The sequence below is a fragment of the Corvus cornix genome, chromosome 3, assembly GCF_000738735.6.
Source record: "Corvus cornix cornix isolate S_Up_H32 chromosome 3, ASM73873v5, whole genome shotgun sequence".
Classification (NCBI taxonomy): domain Eukaryota; kingdom Metazoa; phylum Chordata; class Aves; order Passeriformes; family Corvidae; genus Corvus; species Corvus cornix.
In genome coordinates this window covers 79052534-79074569 of record NC_047056.1, presented here as the reverse complement: position 1 = coordinate 79074569, position 22036 = coordinate 79052534, and the positions used below count along the sequence as shown (strand labels likewise).

General features: G+C 41.6%; 2 protein-coding genes and 1 long non-coding RNA gene across 6 annotated transcripts in view; 2 read left to right on the top strand and 1 right to left on the bottom strand.

Moving 5' to 3' along the window:
• Positions 1–5269, top strand: part of CFAP206 (cilia and flagella associated protein 206) — a 14814-nt gene extending 9545 nt beyond the window's left edge. For all 3 annotated transcript variants that reach the window (XM_010404436.3, XM_010404451.3, XM_039567998.1), the window contains 3 exons: positions 1126–1319; positions 2341–2484; positions 3542–5269. In XM_010404436.3, coding sequence (XP_010402738.1) covers positions 1126–1319; positions 2341–2484; positions 3542–3772 — 569 coding nt within the window. In that variant the 3' untranslated portion in view covers positions 3773–5269. The remainder of the gene's footprint in view (positions 1–1125; positions 1320–2340; positions 2485–3541) is intronic.
• Positions 1–5541, bottom strand: part of LOC120411601 — a 7434-nt gene extending 1893 nt beyond the window's left edge. Inside the window, exon 1 of the long non-coding RNA XR_005604030.1 lies at positions 5281–5541. This is a non-coding gene — a long non-coding RNA (uncharacterized LOC120411601). The remainder of the gene's footprint in view (positions 1–5280) is intronic.
• Positions 4071–22036, top strand: SLC35A1 (solute carrier family 35 member A1). 2 transcript variants are annotated; one of them, XM_010404473.3, is made up of 9 exons: positions 4071–4158; positions 5370–5659; positions 8856–9033; positions 13336–13495; positions 13860–14012; positions 15739–15805; positions 19134–19310; positions 19711–19845; positions 21181–22036. In XM_010404473.3, the coding sequence occupies exons 2-9, from the start codon at positions 5404–5406 to the stop codon at positions 21309–21311; spliced, it is 1257 nt and encodes a 418-aa protein (XP_010402775.1). In that variant the 5' UTR covers positions 4071–4158; positions 5370–5403; the 3' UTR covers positions 21312–22036. The 2 variants fall into 2 exon arrangements, with proteins under 2 accessions (XP_010402775.1, XP_010402766.1); XM_010404464.3 differs by lacking the exon at positions 4071–4158 and adding an exon at positions 4245–4333.

The following is a 22036-nucleotide window of genomic DNA, read 5'->3' as shown; positions in this document are numbered from 1 at the left end:
TCCTTCCTTTATTATATCTTTCCTTGTTCTAGCAGTTATGGGATTTCCTCTGATTAATGTTGAGTCTGTAACCTTCTGTTAAATAATCCTTCAAAGAGGTTTTTCATTTATCTAATTGATTTTTGAATCCATCTAGAGTTTGCCATGGGATATTCTTATTCTCAAGAGCCCCACAATTATATATGCTATGAAAAGGTACCTCTTCTTGAGATGGTTTAAGCTCTGGCTTGATAATTTCAACAAAGACTTGATAGTCCTTCTATTAAAGGAAAGAAATCTAGTAAATAGTAATTTTATATTGCACACAATTTATGGTTTTATAACCCACTATCATATTATTTCTTTTTTTTTCATGCTGAGGAGGCTTCTTCTTTAACCACTCCTTCTATGAAAGGTATCACAAGCCTTTGATCACTCCTAGATCCCTTTTACTTGTTCTGTTGTATTGGAACAAAATGTATTATTACAAATGTAGCCTACAGGTTGTTATAATGTTGGTTTTCTTCTCCTCTGTTTGCATACTAATAATTCCTTTTTTGACTGGGTATTTTCAGGGCACTGTCTATGATGATTCTGGTCTTTCCTGGGCAATGACATCTGAAGCACAGCCTGCCACTGTCCTTGATATCAGTTTGTGTTTTCCCATATAAGTTATTTGGCCTTTATTGACACTTCATTTTCTCTGTTAATTTATTGTTCAGCTTCCCAGCTGCTTTATCTGCTTCTTCAGTTATTCTCAGTGTTATGCTCTTTGGTATAAATGCACTGCTGATCTGCAATCAGATATTTGCTGGAGATTATAGGGGAAACATTTGAGAGTAGAGACTGGTTTCTTATGCCTTTGCTATATGTGTTTGATTTGTTGTTTTTCTGAGACATGCACTAAGGCATGCTGGATGTGAACTGATCAAAAGCAGTTTTACTGGCCTAACAAAACAGACTTTTCTATATTTGAAAAAGCTTGCTTTCAAGGGTTTATACTGAGTTCAGAAAAAGAAGGAAGTGAAACTAACTTGAGGGAAACACAGAATCTTGATTACAAATGTCTTTTGTATTGGATATCATACTGTTCACTATTTTAATTTGTGGAGTTTATTTTGGGTTGGCTTTTCTTCTCATTTTTAGGAAATCCTGCTATTGGAATTTTGAAGCACAAGGAGAAATGTTATGTTTTCAGTTCAAAAGAAGCTGCATACATCTTTGCTCAAGATCCAGATAAGTTCATTCAATTGAATGTAGAAAAAGCAAAAGAATATCCAGAGCTAATTCAACTGCTTGAGCTCCATCATCAGTTTGAATACCTTGTTCCACATGCGCAGGTACACACTGCCCATGCCTCTTGCTGAACAGCTGCTGCATCACTGATTGGCCTGTCCTTTCTAAAAGAGAATAGATGATACCTATCTTTAGTGAAGAATAAACTCTTCTGCCTATCTGAAGGTCCATCTTTTCCAGGTCTTCAGTGTTGAAAAAATGTTCCTACTTAATGTCATTTTCACCTTATCTCTTCATAGGAGAATATGCAGATCCAAAGCATTCTGGCAGTGATAAAAGCTATTAGTCCACAGCCTAGGCAGGTCTTGTGTCTGATGTTTATTTTCCTCATTTTTGCAAAAGTAGCTTAAAAGAACAGTAAATAAATGCAACAGAAGATAAGTCAGATATCGTGTTAACTGGAGTTTTAGCTTAGCAGTCCATCCATGTGTGCTGGATGAGGGTGTAGTGATACCTGGGGACAGAAGTTATGGAACATACTACAAAATAACAGACAAAGTAATAGGAGAGTTATGTGATGGTCCTACTATGTGAAATTCAAAGACTTGATTTGGATTTATAGACAAGATTCCCTGTGATCCACTTGTGAATTTTAGGTCCTTAGCAGTGGAAAGAATGTAGTCTTGAACTGGCCCTTGGTGTGAAACATAGTTTATATCCCAGCTGTAGCAGAGATGTGTGCATTTCTCCCAGTTATGATTTGTGATACTTAGTCCATTCATAAAGACAAACTGAGGTGCCTGCATCATAAAATACTGGTGGTAGCGGGACCCTTTTTTTTCCAAAAGCCAACAATTAAGTACTCACTAGGTATCCAGGAGCCTGCAACTCAGCTGTGGCCTCTGCCTCAAGGGTTTTCTGTCAGAAATTAAATCTATCAGATACTTAATGTTTTCCTTTTAGCAGGGGTATGGGGAACAAAAATATTGTTGAATGTAAAAATCATTATCCACTTGTGGTTTGCAGGTCTCTACTTGCTTTTAAAGAGTAGCATATCCATATGCTATTTCTCTGTATTCTTCTCATTAATGCCTTGCTTGGCTTTGGTTGTTTTTTTTCATTCAGGCCAGAAATGCAAGCAAATATTCGATGAAACCACCCCCAAAGCGTGACAGTGGTACTCAAACTGATACTCATATCTTGCCTCCAACTATTGTGAGATCCTATGAATGGAATGAATGGGAACTGAGAAGAAAAGCTATAAAATTGGTTTGTACTGTTATTACCAGATTTTCATTGTTATATAACAAAGTTGAGAATAAATTATTCTTAACTTTTGTTCCTTGAAACATAAATCTAACCTTTTATTCAAAGACATACACTTCATTACAACTGGGTCAGTTTTTTTTTTCTAGGTATTTTCTCTCCTTATTTCTAGACTTCTCTCACTTCTTCCATATTTTTCCCTGTTTTTTGAGCAGTGCTTCCACTGCTGTGTCTATTAATTTCAAATTTTGCAGTTGCCTTCCTTATGTAATAAGAGTATGTTGTTTTGAATTGAATTGCATGGAGTATTAAAGTTGTTCTACATTCAAATCGATTTAATGGGTTGAAGATACTATATATAATTTATTTGGGAAAAAAAAAGCCAGAGCAAATGTTTGTCATACTATCATGATGATTTTCTGATGGATTGGAAATCAGTCTGTCCATAGAAGGTTGACCACATACGTACATAAAAACTTTTCAATTAACAGCATATATTTCAGAAGCTTCTTTCTAAGGTTTGCCAGCACAAGTAGTTGTCAAGGTATAGCACCTGATTTTCACAATTCAATCAAAATGAACAACTTGTGAGTACAGGGAATATTGCAGTTAACAATATCAACTGAACACAGAATATTTAAAGGGATTTTTTTTTCTTCTGTGAACAGATGCACTGTGAAGGCCTGTGGTCCGCTGGGCAGCCTATTTCCTTTCTGTTTTTCTTTTTGCCATGAAATCTCTAACATTATAAAAGGAATCCAGAATTTTGAACTGAGGAGTCTTGCCAGTGTTGATAGCTTATAAAGGATTCTAAGAAATAGTTGTTACTGAGGTATATAAAAGAAGCCAATTAGGTGTACAAGAAACCTAGCTAAAAGCCTCTTTTGCTTCTGTAAAGGACAAAAGTACATAAATAAACATAAGATGTGGTCAATGGCTCTTCAGCATAAGCAGAAGTGGATATCTTCCTATGGATGTAAAATAGACAAACACTCCTAAGTATATACTAGTGCTAAAATGTTCAAAGTTTACCTTAATCTGATTCTTTTTGTGTCTTTAGGCCAATTTGCGCCGCAAGTTAACTCATGCCATGCAGACTGATCTCAGCCACATGAGAAGAGAGAACGTCACCCAAGTGTACTTGCCAAAAGATGTCGGCACCCAGACTAAGCGTGACAACTCAAGCAATGTACCCAAACCCCAGATTTTCCTGAAGGGTCTCCGAGGAGGATCATCTCCCACTACTCATATGGTTGCAGTAGATTTAACAAGACCACTGGATGAAACCTAAGTGAAAATGAGAAACCTGAAGATACATCTTCAATGTGTATATAAAAATCCCTGAATATATTCGAATTTAGACACTAAAGATTTTTCTGTGTCTGTTGATTCCAGGAACAGTTGGTCTGTTTCATTTATCTTATCTGTTGGGGCTGCTGACTGGCATTAAGTGACAGAAGTGATAAGACTGAAGCACAGATTTTAAATAGCAATTTAGAATCAAGATGTTCCCAAGGACTTTCACTTCTAACATTTAAATGCATAGCATTGTGGGATTTTACTGAAGTTTTAATGCAATGGTTGCTTGTTGAAAATCTGTCTTTAAGTGAAAAAACTTAGCCCAGGAGAGTCACTCAAGTGTCACAGCTCCAGCCTTAGAGCAGAACTGTGAAGAAGGTAAAACCAACAAAATGAAACCAGTCTGGCTGCTTGGGCCTGTCCATTTGTGATGGCGTTAACCCAACCCAATGAGTGTAGGCCAAGGCTGGGAGGTTGAGAAGAGGGAATCTGTCTTGGATGGTTCTGGCACCCTTTTAGGTCTCTAGCAATTTCTTGACAAAACAGTGTACAGGTGAGCACACTGCAAACCGTAGGAGCTTGACTTCAGGGGACCTTTTTGAAAGCTCTGTTTTGCTTGTGTTTGAAAAACTAAAGCACAACAGAGAAAAAGTTTCTAGCTTTATGTCATTGTGGCAAATATGTACCAGGTCTGACCAATGCAACTGCGGATAGCATTTCTGTTTGTGAAACCCTGAATCATTTGAGCTTTAGGATGAAACATCTTCTCAAATGGAAGCAGGGGGTACTTTAAAATAGATATTCTTTTCATGACAGTAAAGACTTCCACAAGCTGCTACCTGCACAATGCCTAGGTGCACAACTCTGATTGCATAGGGTGTGCTAAGGTTTCTAAATCTCTTTTTCTTGTGTGCCTTGTAATGCAGTGTGGTTTCCTGGCTCGTTCTTAGACAAGCTTGTGACAATGAAGCTCAAAGATTCAAGCTGCTGAATGATTTTTCTGTGGCATTGTGCAGGATAGCATTCTCTTGTTGTTTAACTGTTTGCAAGACACCTGACTTCACTTTTAGAAGTTATACAATAGGGATTAATCCCCAAAGCATTATTTAAAAAACAAAGGAGCGTGAGGGGAGCACTAGGAAAGAACTTTGCTAAATGGTTTTTGACTAGGTGATTTTCTCTGTTGGGAAAATAAACTAGTAGCAGCCAGATGTGCTGCTCCTCCATGTTTTTAAATCATGAGCAGGCACCAATGATTAGATTTATTAATTAAAATATCAATTCAATTACTAGCTGCAGTTTTATTTTTTTCCCCAGAGAAAAATACCCTGTCACTTCTTTATTAATAAACACTTTTTCTTGCTGTGATCTTTCTATATTATCATCATTTGCTTTGAGGCTTTTATGCTACAGTTCTTACCAACCAACTGGTATTTCAAGAATCCAGAAATACATTTTATTTAAAAGTAAACTGATGATTGAAATTTCATTTTATCCTACTTTGTTCTTTTCCACTGGAGAAGGTACTGCAGTGCTGTAAAATACTGGAGAATACAATTGTAACCTCCATCTCGGTTTTGTCGCGGCAGAAACGTGTCGGTGGCTACGAGCTTACTCCTGGCAATGAGAAATGCGTGTGAGATTTCCTGGATGTTTGCTGCCAGTAAAACAGTTCCGAAAAGCGGCCGGGTGGAGCAGGATGCTCTCCAGGATATCCAGGCAGGACGGAGCTCGACTCGATGGTTCGGCGCGGGCGGCGGGGCGCTCTGGGCGGCCGCGCTGCACTCTATGGTGCGATGGGAGGAGCGGCGGGGCACGGCGGGCGGCTCCGGCCCGGCGGTCCTGGCGCCTTCGGCGAGCACCATGTCGCCTCCGAAAGGTGAGGGCGGCGCCGCGGGGCGCCCGGCGGGTCCCGCGGCTCCTGGTGGGCGGCACGGCCGGAAAACGGGAACAATTCCCACCCGCTTCCCCAAGAGGAAACGCGACCCGCGCGCAGACTCCCCCCCGCCTCCCCCCTACCAGGGGGAGTGGAACTGGCCTCCCCGCTGGGGAGTGTGGCGCCGGGCGCCACCACCGCGGGAGCGAAGGGGGGGAAGGGGCTACGCGGGGCCGCGGGGTCGCGCTGGGGAGGGGCTCTCCCCGCCTGCTTTCCCGCCCTGCCGCTCTCCTCCCGCCGCCCGGGAGCTTCTTCCCGCGATGTGGCACCGCTGCGTCCCCGGCGTGTGGGCGGCGGGTGCTCCCGGTACGGGGCTTACCGGGTCCCCGGGACGCCTCCGCCTTTAGGGTCAGCCACAGCCGCGTCTCTCCTGCTGCCAGTTCCCCTCTGAAGGCGTCTGACCGTGGCGCAGCATCTTTGGGGCTTATTTTTTGGGGCACCTTTGGCGCAGGTGTTCAGTGCATGGGGACATCCCCTGCACCCACCCTGTTTGCGCCGCAGGTGTCCCTGAAAATGCCGGCGCGCCCGGGTGCCTACTGGAGTGTGTTTAGATTGGACATTAGGAGGAATTTCTTCACAGAAAGGATGATTAGTTGCTGGAATGGACTGCCCAGGAAGGTGGTGGAGTCACCATCCCTGGAGGTGTTGAAGGAAAGACTGGATGTGGCATTTAGTGGCACGGTCTAGTTGACTTTGTGGTGTTCAGTCATAGGTCAGACTCGATGATACCAGAGGTCTTTTCCAGCCTAATTGATTCCGTGATTCTCTGTGATTCTGTGTACAACGAGGCCAGAGCCCACACGGTCCCGAAGCCAGAAGCTCGGGCAAGCCGGGAGGGTTTAAATCGGCCAGGAAGGCGCCGCCTGCCCCTCTTCCAGCTCCCCCATGGAGGGCCTTGCCCAGGGCTCCCCAGCTCCCGGCAGTGCCTTGGCGGGGCCTGGAAGGGTGAGGGGCAGGAGGCTCCCAGCGGTGTGTGCCAGGTGCGCAGCACCCCGGATAACCTGGCAGGGAGCGAGTTGTGATCCCTATGCCAGGCTTGGCCCGCGGCTGCCTTCCAGGAGCCCTGGCGGGGAGCCCTTAGATGAGCCGTGGAAATGTGTGGGAGGCCCGCACTTGTAGCCCTTAGATGAGCTGTGGAGATGTGTGGGATGCCCGCACTTGTATCCTGAGGCTTTTGGCCTGTCTGGTCCCTTTTTGCCAGAAATCATTTCATCCAAGTGGGATTTACTATGAAAAAACCAAAAGCTTCTTCCAGTTCTTCTTTTCTTTAGGCGAGTATGAGTTCAGATTTACCAGCAAAAGTTACAGATGCCCCAGCTATGTTTTTCTTCTGCTCCCCTCACTGCACTGGTACTAATGCAGACATGTGAGCCAGGCTGGAGAAATGTCCAGGCTGAAAATAATTACAAATACTTTTTTACATAATGCTGGAACTATCTAGTCTAGATACTAGATTCATTATGTCTTGCTGCATTTGATTTACCCAAGTTTCCAAACCATTGACAAATTGGGGCGCTTTTTTTTCCCTTTTTTTTTTAAAAGGGTAGTTAATAGAGGCAAGAATTAAGTTTAGCTTTAGTTTGGTGGTGCATAGACTTAAAATCTTCACATGTCAAATCACAGCATTAGTGTAATTTTTGTCAGCACTGAAACATCATTAGAAAATACATTTTTGTAAAACCATATGGGGTTAATTATATTTCCTGGTTGTTATGCCGTTGGATTCCCTCCCCACAATCCAAACTTAATTTAAAAATGGATTACAGCTTGTAAGTCTCTTCTAAGCATTGTTAGTCCAGAAACTAACTGGCTCTGCCTTATGAAAGTGGTTACTGACGTGGGTAAGATTTTTATCTATAAGGAAGTAGCTAATTTAAATTATTGCAGTGGCAGGAGGTATTAACTGTACCTTGCAGAAATGTTACGCAATTGAAGACATCTCTGGCTTGAAAGAAACATGAACCAAAGCATTGGGCGCATTGGATTCAGCAACTCATTCCTATATTAAATAGCAAAGTTTTTACAAAACTGCTTATCCTGTATCTTGTTTCCTAATCAGCAGAGGAACACAAACTTCCACCAATTAAAGCACATTTCTTTAGGATATTCGAAACATGACAGTGGCCCTAAAGGTGCTGCTGAATGACCAGTATCTACCAGAGAGATGCCAAACATAACAATCTACCAGTTTGAAAAAGGATTTTGTAGAAGCCACACGTTTGCTGATGTTTCACGTTGGGTTGTGCCTTTATGTAGAGAAATCCCGTTTGGAGTTGTGTGCTGTTTTCTTTGCTGATTTAGATGTTTGCTTAGCCATTCCCTGACCTGGGAATGCACTGGAGTGGCCTGATAGAATTCTCAGGCCTTAGAGGAGTGCAGATTTATGAAAAACTTCCTTGTGCCAGGAGAGCTTGGACAGGCTAACTCCCAAATTTTGCAGGATAGTAGTTGGTCCAGGTCAAAACTGTTACAAGAATTGCTACTGATGTAGGAGTATAGCAGTGGGGAAGACAGAGGGCATAACGCAGATGATACACAGTCCTTGTGGTGTTTATTTTACTAGGAGAGCCTTAACCTTAGACCTTTATACAGGGAGTTTTTCAAGAAAGCCCTTTGTGTGAAGTCCCATCACCATTCAGAGCAAAATCTTCTTTTTTACTAACTTAGGTGGAAAATAGGGCTGAAGGAAATTCTGCCTTATTTATTAAGATTTGCTAGATTTCTTTGCTGATACTGAACTTTTCTTCTTTCTGCTTTTGCTAGTCTGCCAACGCTCTTTGTGTCAGAATTCAGTGTATTATGTGAAGAGGATCAGCTGCCATTTCAGTGTGAGTGCCTAGTGTCAGCTAAAGAGCAGGAAAGCATAGAAAGACTTTTTGATTTTTATTAGATAAATATTAATGTATAATTCGTTTTTCTAGAGCATCTATTTTCAAACAGTTGGAGTTCCTGTACCAGCTTCTTTGAGAAGGCTGTAAAATTTAATGAAAACTTCTTTATGGAAAGTGTTTCCTAACATGTAATTATTGTCTGCTGACACAGTGGTGTTTGATACAGCCCTCCAGCTGGAGAACACACTGTTTCAGTTTGTAAATTAAAATGGGGGTCACGCTGAGTCGTCTCCTCTGTTTTGTTTCAGAAAATGTCAGCTTACTGTTCAAGCTGTACTGCCTCACGGTGATGACCCTGGTTGCTGCCACATACACAGTGGCACTGCGGTACACCAGGACAGTGGAGACAGAACTCTACTTTTCAACGACAGCTGTGTGCATCGCTGAAGTTATCAAGTTGTTCTTGAGCGTGGGCATCCTGGCTAAGTAAGTGTGGGAGTGCTGATCAGTGTTTTGAAAACCAGTCCTTGCTTCTAACCTCAGGTTCTCAGGTACTGAAGTGCAGGTACATGCGAGAATGTGGCTGGATAATCGTGCTGTGGAAGGGTAATTTTAGAGCGGGTTAGAGTTTGTGAGTCCTCATCAACTGAAACTGCTTTGTATACAGCATGATATTGAGGTGTGTCCTCTCTGCATATTTTCTATTTTTGTATGCTTTGGAATCAGTTCAGAGTGTCAGCATGGATTATCCACGATGTTTTGGGTCTTTAAAATGTTGGTGTAGATGAAAGTTGGACTTTAATCATCTGCTGTGAGCCATTATCTGCTGAGTTACATAAAATTCTAGTGTTCCTACTAATAAATTTTCCCAAACAATGTTGCAGACAGACATTTTGCTGTCTCTAATAATCTGCAAACCAATGCTGAAAGACTGTGATCAAGAAATACTCGTTTCTGTAATCCCAGACTGCTGCTAAGAACTAGAACTTGTCCATGCATGAGCCCTCCCTCAAGTAGGGAGGCTGTCAGTCTGGTGCCTTTTCTGTCAGCTTGCCTGTGCTACATCCTTCCTAGGAAGAATCTTCATATTCCGGACTTTTCCAAAGCCCAGTTCTTGCTGTTGTGGTAGAATTTGTTCTTTTAGGGTCTCTGTCTCTCTTTGTGGCTTTTGGTACATCAGAAGGCTGGCTGTTATCTGCCAGAGGATCGTGGAGTCACATGATGTACTTCAGATTTTCATCAGATCTTTTCCTCTTAACATACAAATGGCATTTTATTTGAAGTGAGGCAATATTTGAGTGTGATCAACTGCCTTTTTTTTTAACCTTTCATTAAATGGAATGTGTTAGAGTAGGCAGGTGTGAGCAGTAGGGAATTTCTGTTTTTCTCTTCATGCACCCTGGGCTTCTCACTCTGTCAGCACAAAATGCTGGCAGAAATGACTCTGCTGACATGTGCTGTGGTTCTCACTGTTGTGACCAGTGAGGATCCCACTGGCTCTCTGGAGACTGTAGCAGCCCATGTTTCCCAATAGTGAGGGACCTCTGGGTAGCCTCACCTGTGTGTAATTTGTCAAATCTTGTGCACCTGGGACCCAGGCTGTTTATAGTACACCTAGTGCAGTGGGGTAAGGCATCCCTTTTGTTAAGGGTCTGTGTTCATTAAATGTATGAATGGTCTTTTTTACTTGAAATAATTAAAAACTAAATTACTTTTAACTCGGAAAGGAGTCTTAGCATGTTGTTGTTTTTAGAACAGCCCTGCACAGCCAAAAGTCTCTGTAGCCCCTCATCGTCCCTTTATCAGCAGAGGATGTGTAGAATAGAAGTGTAGCCAAGGGGGCAAGCATGGGCTGAGCTTTTCTTAGCTGATGGCAGAAACATATGGATTCTGTTGTCTTGTGTTGGCAGATGTGATGAATAATCTTTCTTCCTTCATTTTGCTTTTCATATCTCTACGGATTTGTGTTTTCATCTCTAATTTATTTTCTAAGCTGGGAATCCTTGTTTAATTTTCTGTGATCATTATAGTTCCCATCCTTAGAGCATTTCCAGTATTGTTACATCCCTTTTGAAACAGGATCCAGAGCTGCATGCTGTATTCAGGATGTGATTGTGCCATGACATTAGGCAGAGGACTGAAGGTGCTTTTTCTCTTGGCCTCAGTTCTTTTCCTAAGGATTCTGCTCATTTCTCTGAAGCTGAGCCTTGAGCTGGTGCTATCCAAGAGCTACTTGCATCTTTTTGTCAGGTGCCCATGACTAGATTAGAGAGGGTTGCTGTATTTAGGGGTTGTCATTTCCTATGGTTCTTTCTCCTTTATTGACACCTGAGCCTTATTTACCAGTTAAAATGGGAAGAATCAGATTCACTGAGCTGTTTGGAGGTTATAATGTCTATTCTGATCTGGTCAGCTGGTGGGGTTTTTCTCTCCATAACTGAGAGAGATATGGGCACCTGCAGGCACCATTCATCAGGCCATGCTCACCTCTCCTTGGTAGGATGCCTGGCATGCTGATGGGTCCAAAAGATGCCAACTTTCTAGTAACCTCCCTTTTCAGATCACTTATGAATATGCTGAACAGCATCAATTCCACGTAGCTTCATTCTATGTCTCCTTTACATCTTCCTTCAGTTTTAAATCCTAACCAATTTGTCTCACCCAAGGCAAGGTGCCTTTGTAGTTCAGTAACCAGTCAGAAGATAGAGTGCCATCTCTTTTTACTGTACAGCAGGATACATTTGTGTGGGTACCTTTTCTTTTTGAAAGAGACAGCATTGATAACTGCAGTATACAGGATACAAGAGTACAACTCCCGCGTTGTTCCATCTGCAGAATTTGTTTTCTTACACATTATTATATGGTGCCTTCACTGTTTACTCTTAAGGTATCTCCTGGAGGACACATTGAATGGATAAATGCCAAAGAATTGTCTTTCAAAAGTGAAGCTTACGATAGTTTAAACTGTGCTAAAAATTAAGTCAACTGTACCCTCCATTTCTCATGCTTATTTAAAGTCCTGTTCACCATCTGGTAATAGCATTTGCTACATTCTTAGCTGGTACATAACTACTTAGCAATGGATGAAGAAAAGCAGAGGTGTTTTGCAAACTCTAGTTTTAACTTCAGCTTTGCTAACAAATGCGTGTTTCTGTTGCACAGATGATAATTATTAGTATCTCTCACCTCTTCATACCTAGGAATTTGCTTTGTGAATGGGGTAATGAATTTATGAAAGGAGAAATGGCTTTAAAGTGAAAGAGAATAGCTTTAGGTGAGATATTAGGAATAAATTCTTTATAGGAATTCCTTTATAGGAATAAATTACCCAATTTTCTTGTACATCTTATTTCCCAGTCCTAGACAGTGTAATAAATACATTCAGAAATGGAATAAACAAAAAAAAAACTGCCCATAATATCAATGACTCCTAACATTTTGTACAGTTCTGTATCTAGTGCAAGTTACCATGGTGAGCTGTAGCATGAACTCTTCCCCTTTTCTTGTATTGCAAACTTCACTTTGAGTGCTACTTGTCCATGGATTTTTTTGTCATGGTTGTTGTCTGTGGCCAGACATGTCTGGTTTTTTGTGTGTGCTTTCTGTTATGGAAAAATACAAAAAGAATCCTTTGCAGCTGCCTGTATAAAGACTGCTCTTCCTACGGGGGGAAAAAAAGCCAGGAAAAGGAAGTATATGCTTGGTGCAAGTAGGGAGGAAGGTAAGGAAGGGGAGAAGTTTGAATGGAAGGATCATGAGAGGGTAAAGCCTCTAATTCTTTGTAGAGGAAAAGTTGAAGAACTGGAGTACAGAGTCAGGAGTTGATCAGGAAAGGAAAATATGCTGAAACGAGGTGGTTAAAGCTATTTATTTATACAAGTGTGCAACAGAAGCACAAGGAGAGTTAAATTTAAGAGCAGTACAGTTTGCAAGTTGAAAGGCCTGTGGGAGGGGACAGGAATTATTTTGGATGTTGGTATTTGTCAGTGCTAAGCCAGTGAAGATTGGAAAGGGGGGCTGTGGGAGAACTGGGAAGAGGACTGGAGCAGCAGCAACAAGTAAGCAGCAAATGTCAGATTGATGTGCAAGTGATAAGGGAGAGCCAGTAATGCAGAGGTCAGCTGTGAACAGCTGAGTAGCAAACTGCAAAAGGGGGCAGCAGCCAGCAGCAACGCGTTCTTCCCCATTGCCTGCTCTTTCACACGCTGTAATTACTTGAAGGAGAGGTGTGAAATGCAAGGACAGGGACAGGCACAGGGAGCTGCCACACACCTGCCAGACCTCTTCACGTGTGTGCTGGTGCTGGTCCAGCATCTCCCACAGCACAAGTGAGACCGGGAACCCATGGCTGACTGAGGAATGAGAGGTTTTTCTAGGTAAGTAGTGTGCAAGGGTACAGTCCTTTTTTGGCTGTACTGTGAGGCCCAGTTTAAAGGGGATCTGGAAAATCACGAGCATTTGACATCACACACAAACATTAATACCCAGTAAAAAAAGGGAGACACAAACAACAGCCTTCTGTTCCACTGCCTGTATTGACCCACTGCTACACAATAATGCATCTAACTTCCTGATTCCAGAATGTTTCTCTCACCTTCAGGGCTTTCTACTTGTTGAAAACCTCACTTGTTTTTTGCCAGTTAACCTTTTTTTTCTTGTATGAGCAGAAAGTACAACTGATTGTGGAGAACAAAATTTCAGGCCTCCCAAAGGATTCATTGATTTGATTTCTGTTGTAAAATACCAGTTTAAGAATGCCCTCAGTTATGCTAATATTTTATTTTGCAGAGAAACTGGAAGTCTGACAAGGTTAATAACATCTTTAAAAGAAAATGTATTTGGAAGTCCTAAAGAATTGCTAAAATTAAGTGTTCCATCTGTGGTGTACGCTCTCCAAAACAATATGGCGTTTGTGGCTCTTAGCAACTTGGATGCTGCAGTCTACCAGGTAATACACGTTTCTGTCAGTAACAGATCTGGAAATATATTTCTCTTTCCTGATTCATGAGGCACATGTATCAGGTATTTGTCTGCTGTGCACGCAGCACTCTCTTCAGCCTCAGTGTTAAAAGCCAAACTGTGCTTTGTTATATTCAGAGCATACACTCTGCTGCAGAGCTCTGGCTTTCTGAGCTAAGCCACTCACTGCTAGAGTCACTTCAAATTCACTTTGTTGTAGTTGGCGATGGATCTGTAGGAAATCAATGAATATAAAAATCTATTGTTCTGTAGTTGAATTTTCTATTTTATTTTCTTGTCTTGGAGGAGTTTCTAAAACCATGTCCTCTACACTACATTCCCATCTTCTTTAGGTGACGTACCAGTTGAAGATCCCTTGTACAGCTTTATGTACAGTCCTGATGCTGAACCGTACCCTTAGTAAGTTGCAGTGGTTCTCTGTCTTCATGCTCTGTGGTGGTGTTACCCTTGTTCAGTGGGAGCCTGCTCAGGCTACAAAAGTACAGGTAAGAGTTAGTATTTTGCCTCTTCAGCTAAAGAATAAACGATCATTGATCACTGGCTTTCACATTTATTGTGTACCAGTTCAGGCAAGCTTATGGTATTGCTCCAGTCTCACTTGTTGGAAGCGCAACTGATTGCTACAATTAGTATAAATTACTACAGTCATCATAATCAGTCTAATGCACCATCCTAGGAGTCTCTGAGTAATAGATTGTTTCCAGCAGTTGGCCTTGGTAACATCATAATTGTTGGAACAGAGAATTTGGAATCAAAGCACTGGGAGGAATTAGGAGCTAAGCTCCAGCACAGTGTGGGTATGTCATTTAAACACACCCTTCAGAGGTACTGACCTAATCCGGTTCTAGGGATGAACAAGTGTCTTCTGTTTCTTAGGTCATAGCTGCTGCTCAGCTACATTAGTGGGAAAGGCAGGTCAGGCCTCTGGGAATACCGGCCACAGCCCAGTAGACAGTGCCTCTGAGCACTGCATGAGTACCCACAGAAAATGAAGCACCACACAGCTACACCGAGCTGAGCTGAGGGACAGCCCTAGATAAGCAAGTGCATGTTGTACTGCAGTGAAATGCTGATAACTTTGCTCCACTTAATGAACTACTTCTGTGTCCTGATTTTGGCTGGGATAGAATTAATTTTCTTCCTAGTGATGCCATGAAGATTTTTTGCCTTCTCTTTTATACCCCTCTTACACCTTTTTTACAAGTTCTATATTCTTAGTGCTTTTTGCCTACATTCTTGGACTTATTTGTCCAGCTAGAAGACTAAACATTTTAGAAGCTTCATAGGTAGGGGTTAGTGTGCCCCAGACCCCAAGGTCCTCTCCAGAACACATTCTGTAAACTAAGATAGAACCATCCAGGGGAAGGCTCCTTGGGGAGGGGGGCTCATTCAAGCCTCTCATTAGGGAATTTTTGATAGATATGCTAATTAGTAAGACCTATAATGTTATACCAGATCTTTTGGGGGTGTGCACTGTGGTGTGCATTTCGGTGCATTCGACCTGGATGTAGTGCACCTAAGGATCCTTAAAATAAATACAAAGGTAAAATCCCTTTTCCCTTCTACCCATGTTTGACTCTTGATTTTAAGATGAGGAAAAGGCATCACTAGTAGCTGGTTCAGTGCTGTGTTTTGGATTTAGTATGAGAACAATGTTGGTAACATTGGTGTGTTACCACACAACACAGTTGTGGCTCAGTAGTGCTTAACCATGAGTCCAGGTCTTTTCAGTGTCTCCTGCTCTGCCAGTGAGGAGGGGCACAAGAAACTAGGAGGGAGCATGGCCAGGACAGCTGACCTGAACTGGCCAAAGGGATATTCCATACTATAGTATGTTACATCCAGTATTGAAAATCAGGGAATTTGGCCAGGAGGGGCTGATTGCTGCTGCAGGATGGGCTGGGCATCTGTCAGCAGGTGGTGAGCAATTGTCTTGGTTTTCTTGGGTTTTATATCTCTCTCTCCTTTTGTCAATAGTAGAATTATTAGTAAATTTTATTTTGATTTAAGTATTAAACTGTTTTTACATCAACCCACAAAGTTTCCCTTTTGTTTTCGATTCTCCTCCCCACTGTGGGGCTTGGGGGGGAATGAGTGAGGAGCTGGGTGGTGCTTAGTTGCCGGCTGGAGTTAAACCGTGGCACTATGGAACTGATTACTGTGAATTACTGAAGTGTTGTATCTTTTTTAAAGTAACGGCTGATGTTGCAGGTGGAGCAGAATCCATGGCTAGGGTTTGGAGCGATTGCTGTGGCTGTTCTGTGTTCAGGATTTGCAGGTACAGTATTATTTCTGTTCACGGGCTGCATCTAAAGGACTGGAGAACTCACAATGTTTAAAACTGAACATTCTACATTTGTTAACTGTCTTCCTGTAATAGTTTATTCCCTCTGCCCATAATTATCTTCTACTTCTGGTAATTATGGCAGATTCATAATATGATTACTCCCATTGTCAAGCAAATGATAGGAGCATGTGCCATTGGTTTTACATGATGCAACATAGAAGGCTGGTTTGCAAGTGGAAGTGTCTTTCAAATGCTGTGAATAAGACTGTAGGGAGCAGCATAATGACTCACTGTGTACATTTAATTAATGTACATCAATTTTATAAAGTTTACTTTGCAGTGAATAGCTCCTCTATGGTGATCACATGGAATAGTTGTATTTTTTTAACACAGGGAACTGAGCTCCTCTCTCAGCTCTTGCACCAGCCCTGAAATACACATTGCCATAGTTCTGTAGGTGGAAAATCTAACTGGGATGCAGAGGGAGCATGAGGAAAGCAGAGAGGTAGATTAGTAGCAGGAAGTCTGGATAAACTCAGTGAAGGAGTTTTGGTTTTATTTATTTTTGCTTTGTTCTAAAGCCAGTGTCTCTCCTCAGGGTAGTTTTTTCTTTGTCTTCTGGAGAAGGACACCAAAACTTTAGGACAAGTGAACTGGTGCTCAGAAATAAAGAAATGCAAATTACTTCTTAATTTGAAGTTTGGCTCACAGGGGCATTTTCCCCTGGCTGTAAACTGGATTCTTCCCCCCTCCTCTGTAAAAAACCAAGGTACTGTCACCCACCTCTAGTACTGTAAAATCCTGAAAGAATAATCTTATCCTGTGCATAGATGCTCATTACTCATGGAAAAACATTCTGGTGGGCAGAGGAGGAAAGGAGGAGAGTGTCATTCTTATTTGGTGGTGTTTCAGTGAAATGGGCACTTTGGAGCAGAAATACTAAATAAAACTGTGTAGAGCTCAGTCAGCTTTTCCTGGAAGGTTATGAATTTCCTCATTTAAATAGATGCTCCCAGGCCACAAGACAAAATACAGCCTTCAGAGTCTCCTGAAACTCCTGCTTTCCCCAGTAATGTGGGTCAACAGCTGTGCTTCCAGAGGTCTGCAAATTCAGAGCACTGACAGGCTGATGCAGACAGCTTGAGACACTTAGGGCTTTCTTCTCCTGCAAAAGGATTGCAGCTTGGGTTTCCTTGCTGACAGCTGAAGCTCTGGGGCAGCTGGGAGGGACAGTGTGTTTCATCCGCAGAGCTCCTTATGCCCTTGGGGCTTTACATGTTGAAAACATAAATCCTATTCAAATTCCCTTCCTCTTCTTCCTTCCCACGCTCACATGAAGCAGTTATTTTGGCATTAGACCTCCAGTTTCTGGACTGACCATGTTCTACAGTGTGTTTTATTATTCAAGCAAAAGAAAAAAAGAGGTTAAGTGTTTTTGTCACTTAGAGATCAAAAATAAGGTTTTTCTTCAAATTGCTGATCCTGTGATAATTCTCAAGTATCTGGGGCCCCAACAATGCTTTTAAAAGTATTGGACAGATAATTTAATGGCAGATCCTTTATGACTTACAACAGTTCTGAAGAGTGAGTTCTCTTATCGGCCCCCATACTTTCCTTCCTCTTGCCTAGTGGATTTGTGAACTGTATATTCACAAATCTAGAAGCATAGTTTTATTGGTTTGCCTACTGTTTTCTCAGTTTATAAAATTTGCAAATATGGTTCATACTTGCAAATTTCATGCCAAATTTCTGTTACATTGGTTACACCTGGTTGTGCTCTGTGGGTCTTCTCAGGGGGCAGAAATCTCAAGGTAGTTATTCTGAGTTATTTTAAAGGTTGCAGTCAACTAGTTTGTTGTTGTCTACATTTCAAAAATTTATATTCCTATGAGGTAATATAGTATTTCCTTGTTTTTGTAATTATTTGAACCCCTGAAATAGAAATCTGCTCTGTCATTTATTCACCATAAATACTCACTATACTCTATTAAATTATAAATTGCATTTTTTGTCAATAAAAGAATAGCAAGACCTTCCTTGAAGCTAACTTGGGGATTTTAGAGGGGGGTGTGCCTAGGCCTTCTAACACATGGGTCTTTGTGCCACCTGTGTTGGTTCCATATTATTTTCTCATATGGTATGAAGGATCTTGTGTGATATTAATCACCAATAAACTTCTAGTCAATAGGGCTCTCACCAGAAGGTCATGGAAGTGGCTGGTAAGAGTCTTGCAAACTGCTCTCCCTGTTTTGAAATGTGGAGGAAATTCCAGAACTTGACAGAGTCGTGATGGGTGAGCAGTGGTTAAAAAGGCAGGTGGTGATGGCCTTGCCAAATGTCTGCCTTTTAGTCTGACAAATGCCTCCCAAGTAGGATAATGAAGAAGTATTTGGGGAGTTTCTGTAATGCAGAACATAAAAATAATGCTCTTCAGTATGAGCTTTAGATTAAAATGAATTCCACTTCCTCAAAACCAACCTGTAGTTTCAATTAGCAGAAGGCTTCGATTTTGATTTGCTCTGTAATCCTCTGAAGCTGTGGTTTCAGAACGAGCTGCTCTGCCAAGTGCTCTGTGAGCACAAAGCTCCTGAGGAATTTTCAGTTTCAGTACTGAGGTAATAGAGATCCTCCCTTCCTCCCCTACCCCCCAAGAAAAATTGGACTAAAATCAATCAATCTAAAACTAAAATCAACATTAAATTATTTACATGGAGGCTGTGGATTGAAAAAAGGCAAAGATGGGAAAGGGTAAGGATAAAATGGATTGAGGGAAACCTTCCTGTTGAGTCAAAGCAGATCCTCTTGCTAGACTGAGCCCCAGGGCCTGACCAATGGTTTCGGCCTAAAGGTTTTAACTGCACTTAACAGCCTAATTTGAACAATTTAACAAAAGATTCTGTAAGACAACAGTAACTCGCTTATAGGCCTGAGTTAGTTATGAATCTGAAGTGTTTGAGAATGTAAGAGAGGAACATCCATAGTCCCTTTGCTGTAGCATATGCATGCTCACACAGATGTAAAGGAGTTTGTACAGGGCAAAGAATGCCCCTGGAGTTCAGTGAAGGGCTCACATGGGATGCCTTTTCATCTTCTCAGAGGGCCAGGGGTTGAGCCTGGAGGAGTGGGGGCACCAGCCAAGGATCCATCATTGGCCTTCAGCAGTGGTCTTCCAGGGATAGTGAACTTGAGAGTTTGCTGGCTCTAAGCGGTGTCCCACTCTGAGCGAGGTTGTCTGGTTTTAAAATGCAGTAAACCGTGAATCATTCTTCTCACTGAAATGTTTTTGGTTTTTTGTTTGTTTTGGTTTGGTTTTTTTCAGGAGTTTATTTTGAAAAGGTGTTAAAGAGTTCAGATACTTCCTTGTGGGTGAGGAACATTCAGCTGTACTTATCTGGGATTGTGGTGAATTTATTTGTTGTGTACATGTCAGATGGAGCCCAAGTTCTAGAGAAAGGGTTTTTCTATGGCTACACATACTACGTCTGGTTTGTCATCTGTAAGTATCTTGTGGTTTTAGTCTTTTGGCATTGCTTTTCCTCTTTAACAATGATATAACTGATTGCAGGAAGCTACAAATTCAGTCTAACACTCCTTCTACTGTGTTTTGATGGATTTTATTTAAAAGTATCATTTCCTTGGAAGTTACTCACTTACTCAATTTAAAATTGTGCTGAAACAGCAGCCTAAATAATTGACTAGCAAGTAGATCATCTTTAAGTGAGTCATATCTTATTTACTGGATGCCACATAGACATCCCATTCCACTGAATGATATGTTAAATCACTAATTAGGACAATGTAGCCCAAACCAGGAGCACACTAGTGGAGTAAAATGCATCATTTCAAGAGTAACCAACTGCACCTGTACTAATGGTAACACCTTATCTACTTCCTAGTTCTGGCCAGTGTAGGTGGCATCTACACCTCGGTGGTTGTTAAGTACACAGATAACATCATGAAAGGCTTTTCTGCAGCAGCAGCCATTGTTCTCTCTACTGTGGCATCAGTCATCCTCTTTGGCCTTCAGATAAGTAAGTGCCTTTTTGCCTTTGATTTGATGGCCGTGCATGTTTCCTGCCTGTCCAGCCTGCTATACACAGCCCATACCAAAGCCATCATTTGTGCCCCCTCTCAGTTTTTCTGGTTTTAGCTTCAAGTCTTCTCCAGGACTCCTGTGCACTAATGCATCATTGTCTCTGTTGTGGTGCACAAGGTGCCTGATGACTCTGTGCTTTCAAAGGCATCGGTGGTTTGTTCTTTCAGAAGCATCTACAACATCAAACAGAAAGGTTCTTTTGGTTTAAACAGCTTTATTTTCATGCATCACTTTCTGATGCAGTTTAGTGTGTGATACAGCTGTTTATCTGGAACTGCTGTTGATAGGTTATTATTTCTTGTTTGGTTTAGTACAGCCAGTGCCAAATTAATTCCTCAGCTATTTCTTCAAAGGGCTTTACACATCCCTGTTGAGTTACACCCACTACAGCATTAACTTCTACTTTCCCCATCTGCTGTGGACACCATGTCAGAAAGTCAAAGAGCAGCTGAGGTTTTGACTGACTGATGTGGTGGATGTTTTTGAGGGCAAACAGCAGATGGCTCTGGGCTGTTCTGCAGCTACAAAGGATTTTCTCCCCAGTCAAGTCTGCATCTGGTACTGTGCCCAGGACTCTTACTCAGTCCTTCACTGTTTAGTTGTGGGTAGTTTCCTACCTTAATCCAAAGATGATGTGGCAAAATAGTGGAAAAACTAGCTTTCTGATGTAGTATTAGTGAGACAAAACTTAGAGAAAGTTTGCATAACGAGAAGACAATCAGTGTTTTGCTGCAAAAGAGCATCATAAAGCAAGGGATGAAAAAAACCCCACTTAATTTTAAAAACTTACTTGGGCAGAGTGTTTTACTGACAGTTGACACAAATCAAACCTGGACTAATGAGTTTCCTTACTTGTTAATAGTTTCTTAACCCTGTCTAGACATGGAAAGGCAAAAAAGATGTGTCATCACAGGCTACTTTATTACATTCACTGCTTTTTATTAATTTTATCAATAAGCAGTTAAGTTTTTGTAATGTAAGCCTGTCCAGATGGCACCTGGGACTGCAGGAGATGCTTCACTCTTGCTTTTATGACCACCACCACCACATTCTTGCTGATGAGACTAACGGGAGACGCAGGGATTGTAAACACTCAAGAGTTCCCAGTGACAGAGGATGAAGCTAAATGCTGTGACTTACCAATAGCTTGCTGTCTGTTTAGTTATGGGTGACTTCAATACTGTCATTCAGATCTCATCATAACTTACACAGCTTGCTGAAGGTTTCTTCTTACATGAATATTTATTTAAGCTATTTTGTCTCCTTTCAGCTGTTACCTTCTCCCTGGGTGCTCTACTGGTGTGTATTTCTATTTACCTCTACGGATTACCTCGACAAGACACCACAAAAATCCAGCCCTCAGAGACTAAGAGCTCAAAAGAGAGACTTGCTCCTGTGTGATGTTGTCCATAAAAAAGGACAGATGGACAAGAGAAAAAACAGACTTTAAAAATGATTTTTTTTTCCAAAATTAGCCTTAAGCTAGTCATGAAATGGTTTAAGTGGGATAGACTAAAAGCAGAAGTTAGTTCTGTTTTACGTGTGGAGTTTCCAGTGGCTGACACTGAGGCTACACTGCAGCTGAGGAGCTGGCTGGGTATTTTATGGAAGGTATTCTTCATTCACATTGACAATGAAGAGTCTGATTTACAAGGAAAACCCAATGAAGGAACTGATCACTCAATTGTATATAATGTATATAACAGGGAAATCGGTCCTTTGTGTATTTGATAAACTGTCTTGCTCTTTGAGGGCAGAAATGCCTGAAAGCTTCATAAGAAATTATTAAAAAAAGCAACTACTGCCAGCATTTTCTCTTAAAATACTTGGCAATTGTAGTTTGATTAATGACAGGAACTGTTTCTCTTCTAGGCAATAGGTACAAGATGACACAACTCTACAGGGACTACCCCTGCTTTGAGCGTCACCTACCTCAGAGTGATTAGAGGCAGCCCTTGCTGTCTGGTTTAAAAAGTCAGAGAAGACTCTGAAGTTGTGGATTTCCTTATCTTCAAATGTTTTCTATACCTGCTGTAAGGGGTAGAGGGATCTTCTATGTGTAGTACAGAGGAACATTTGTATTTGTTCCTGTACCTCTGGCTTAATTATGAGTTAGTCAACACAAA

Coding starts and splice junctions, on each gene's coding strand:
- SLC35A1 (XM_010404473.3), top strand. CDS start 5,404: ATGAGAAATGCGTGTGAGATTTCCTGGATGTTTGCTGCCAGTAAAACA. Junction 5,660..8,855: donor CACCATGTCGCCTCCGAAAG/GTGAGGGCGGCG, acceptor GTTTTGTTTCAG/AAAATGTCAGCTTACTGTTC. Junction 14,013..15,738: donor CTCAGGCTACAAAAGTACAG/GTAAGAGTTAGT, acceptor CTGATGTTGCAG/GTGGAGCAGAATCCATGGCT.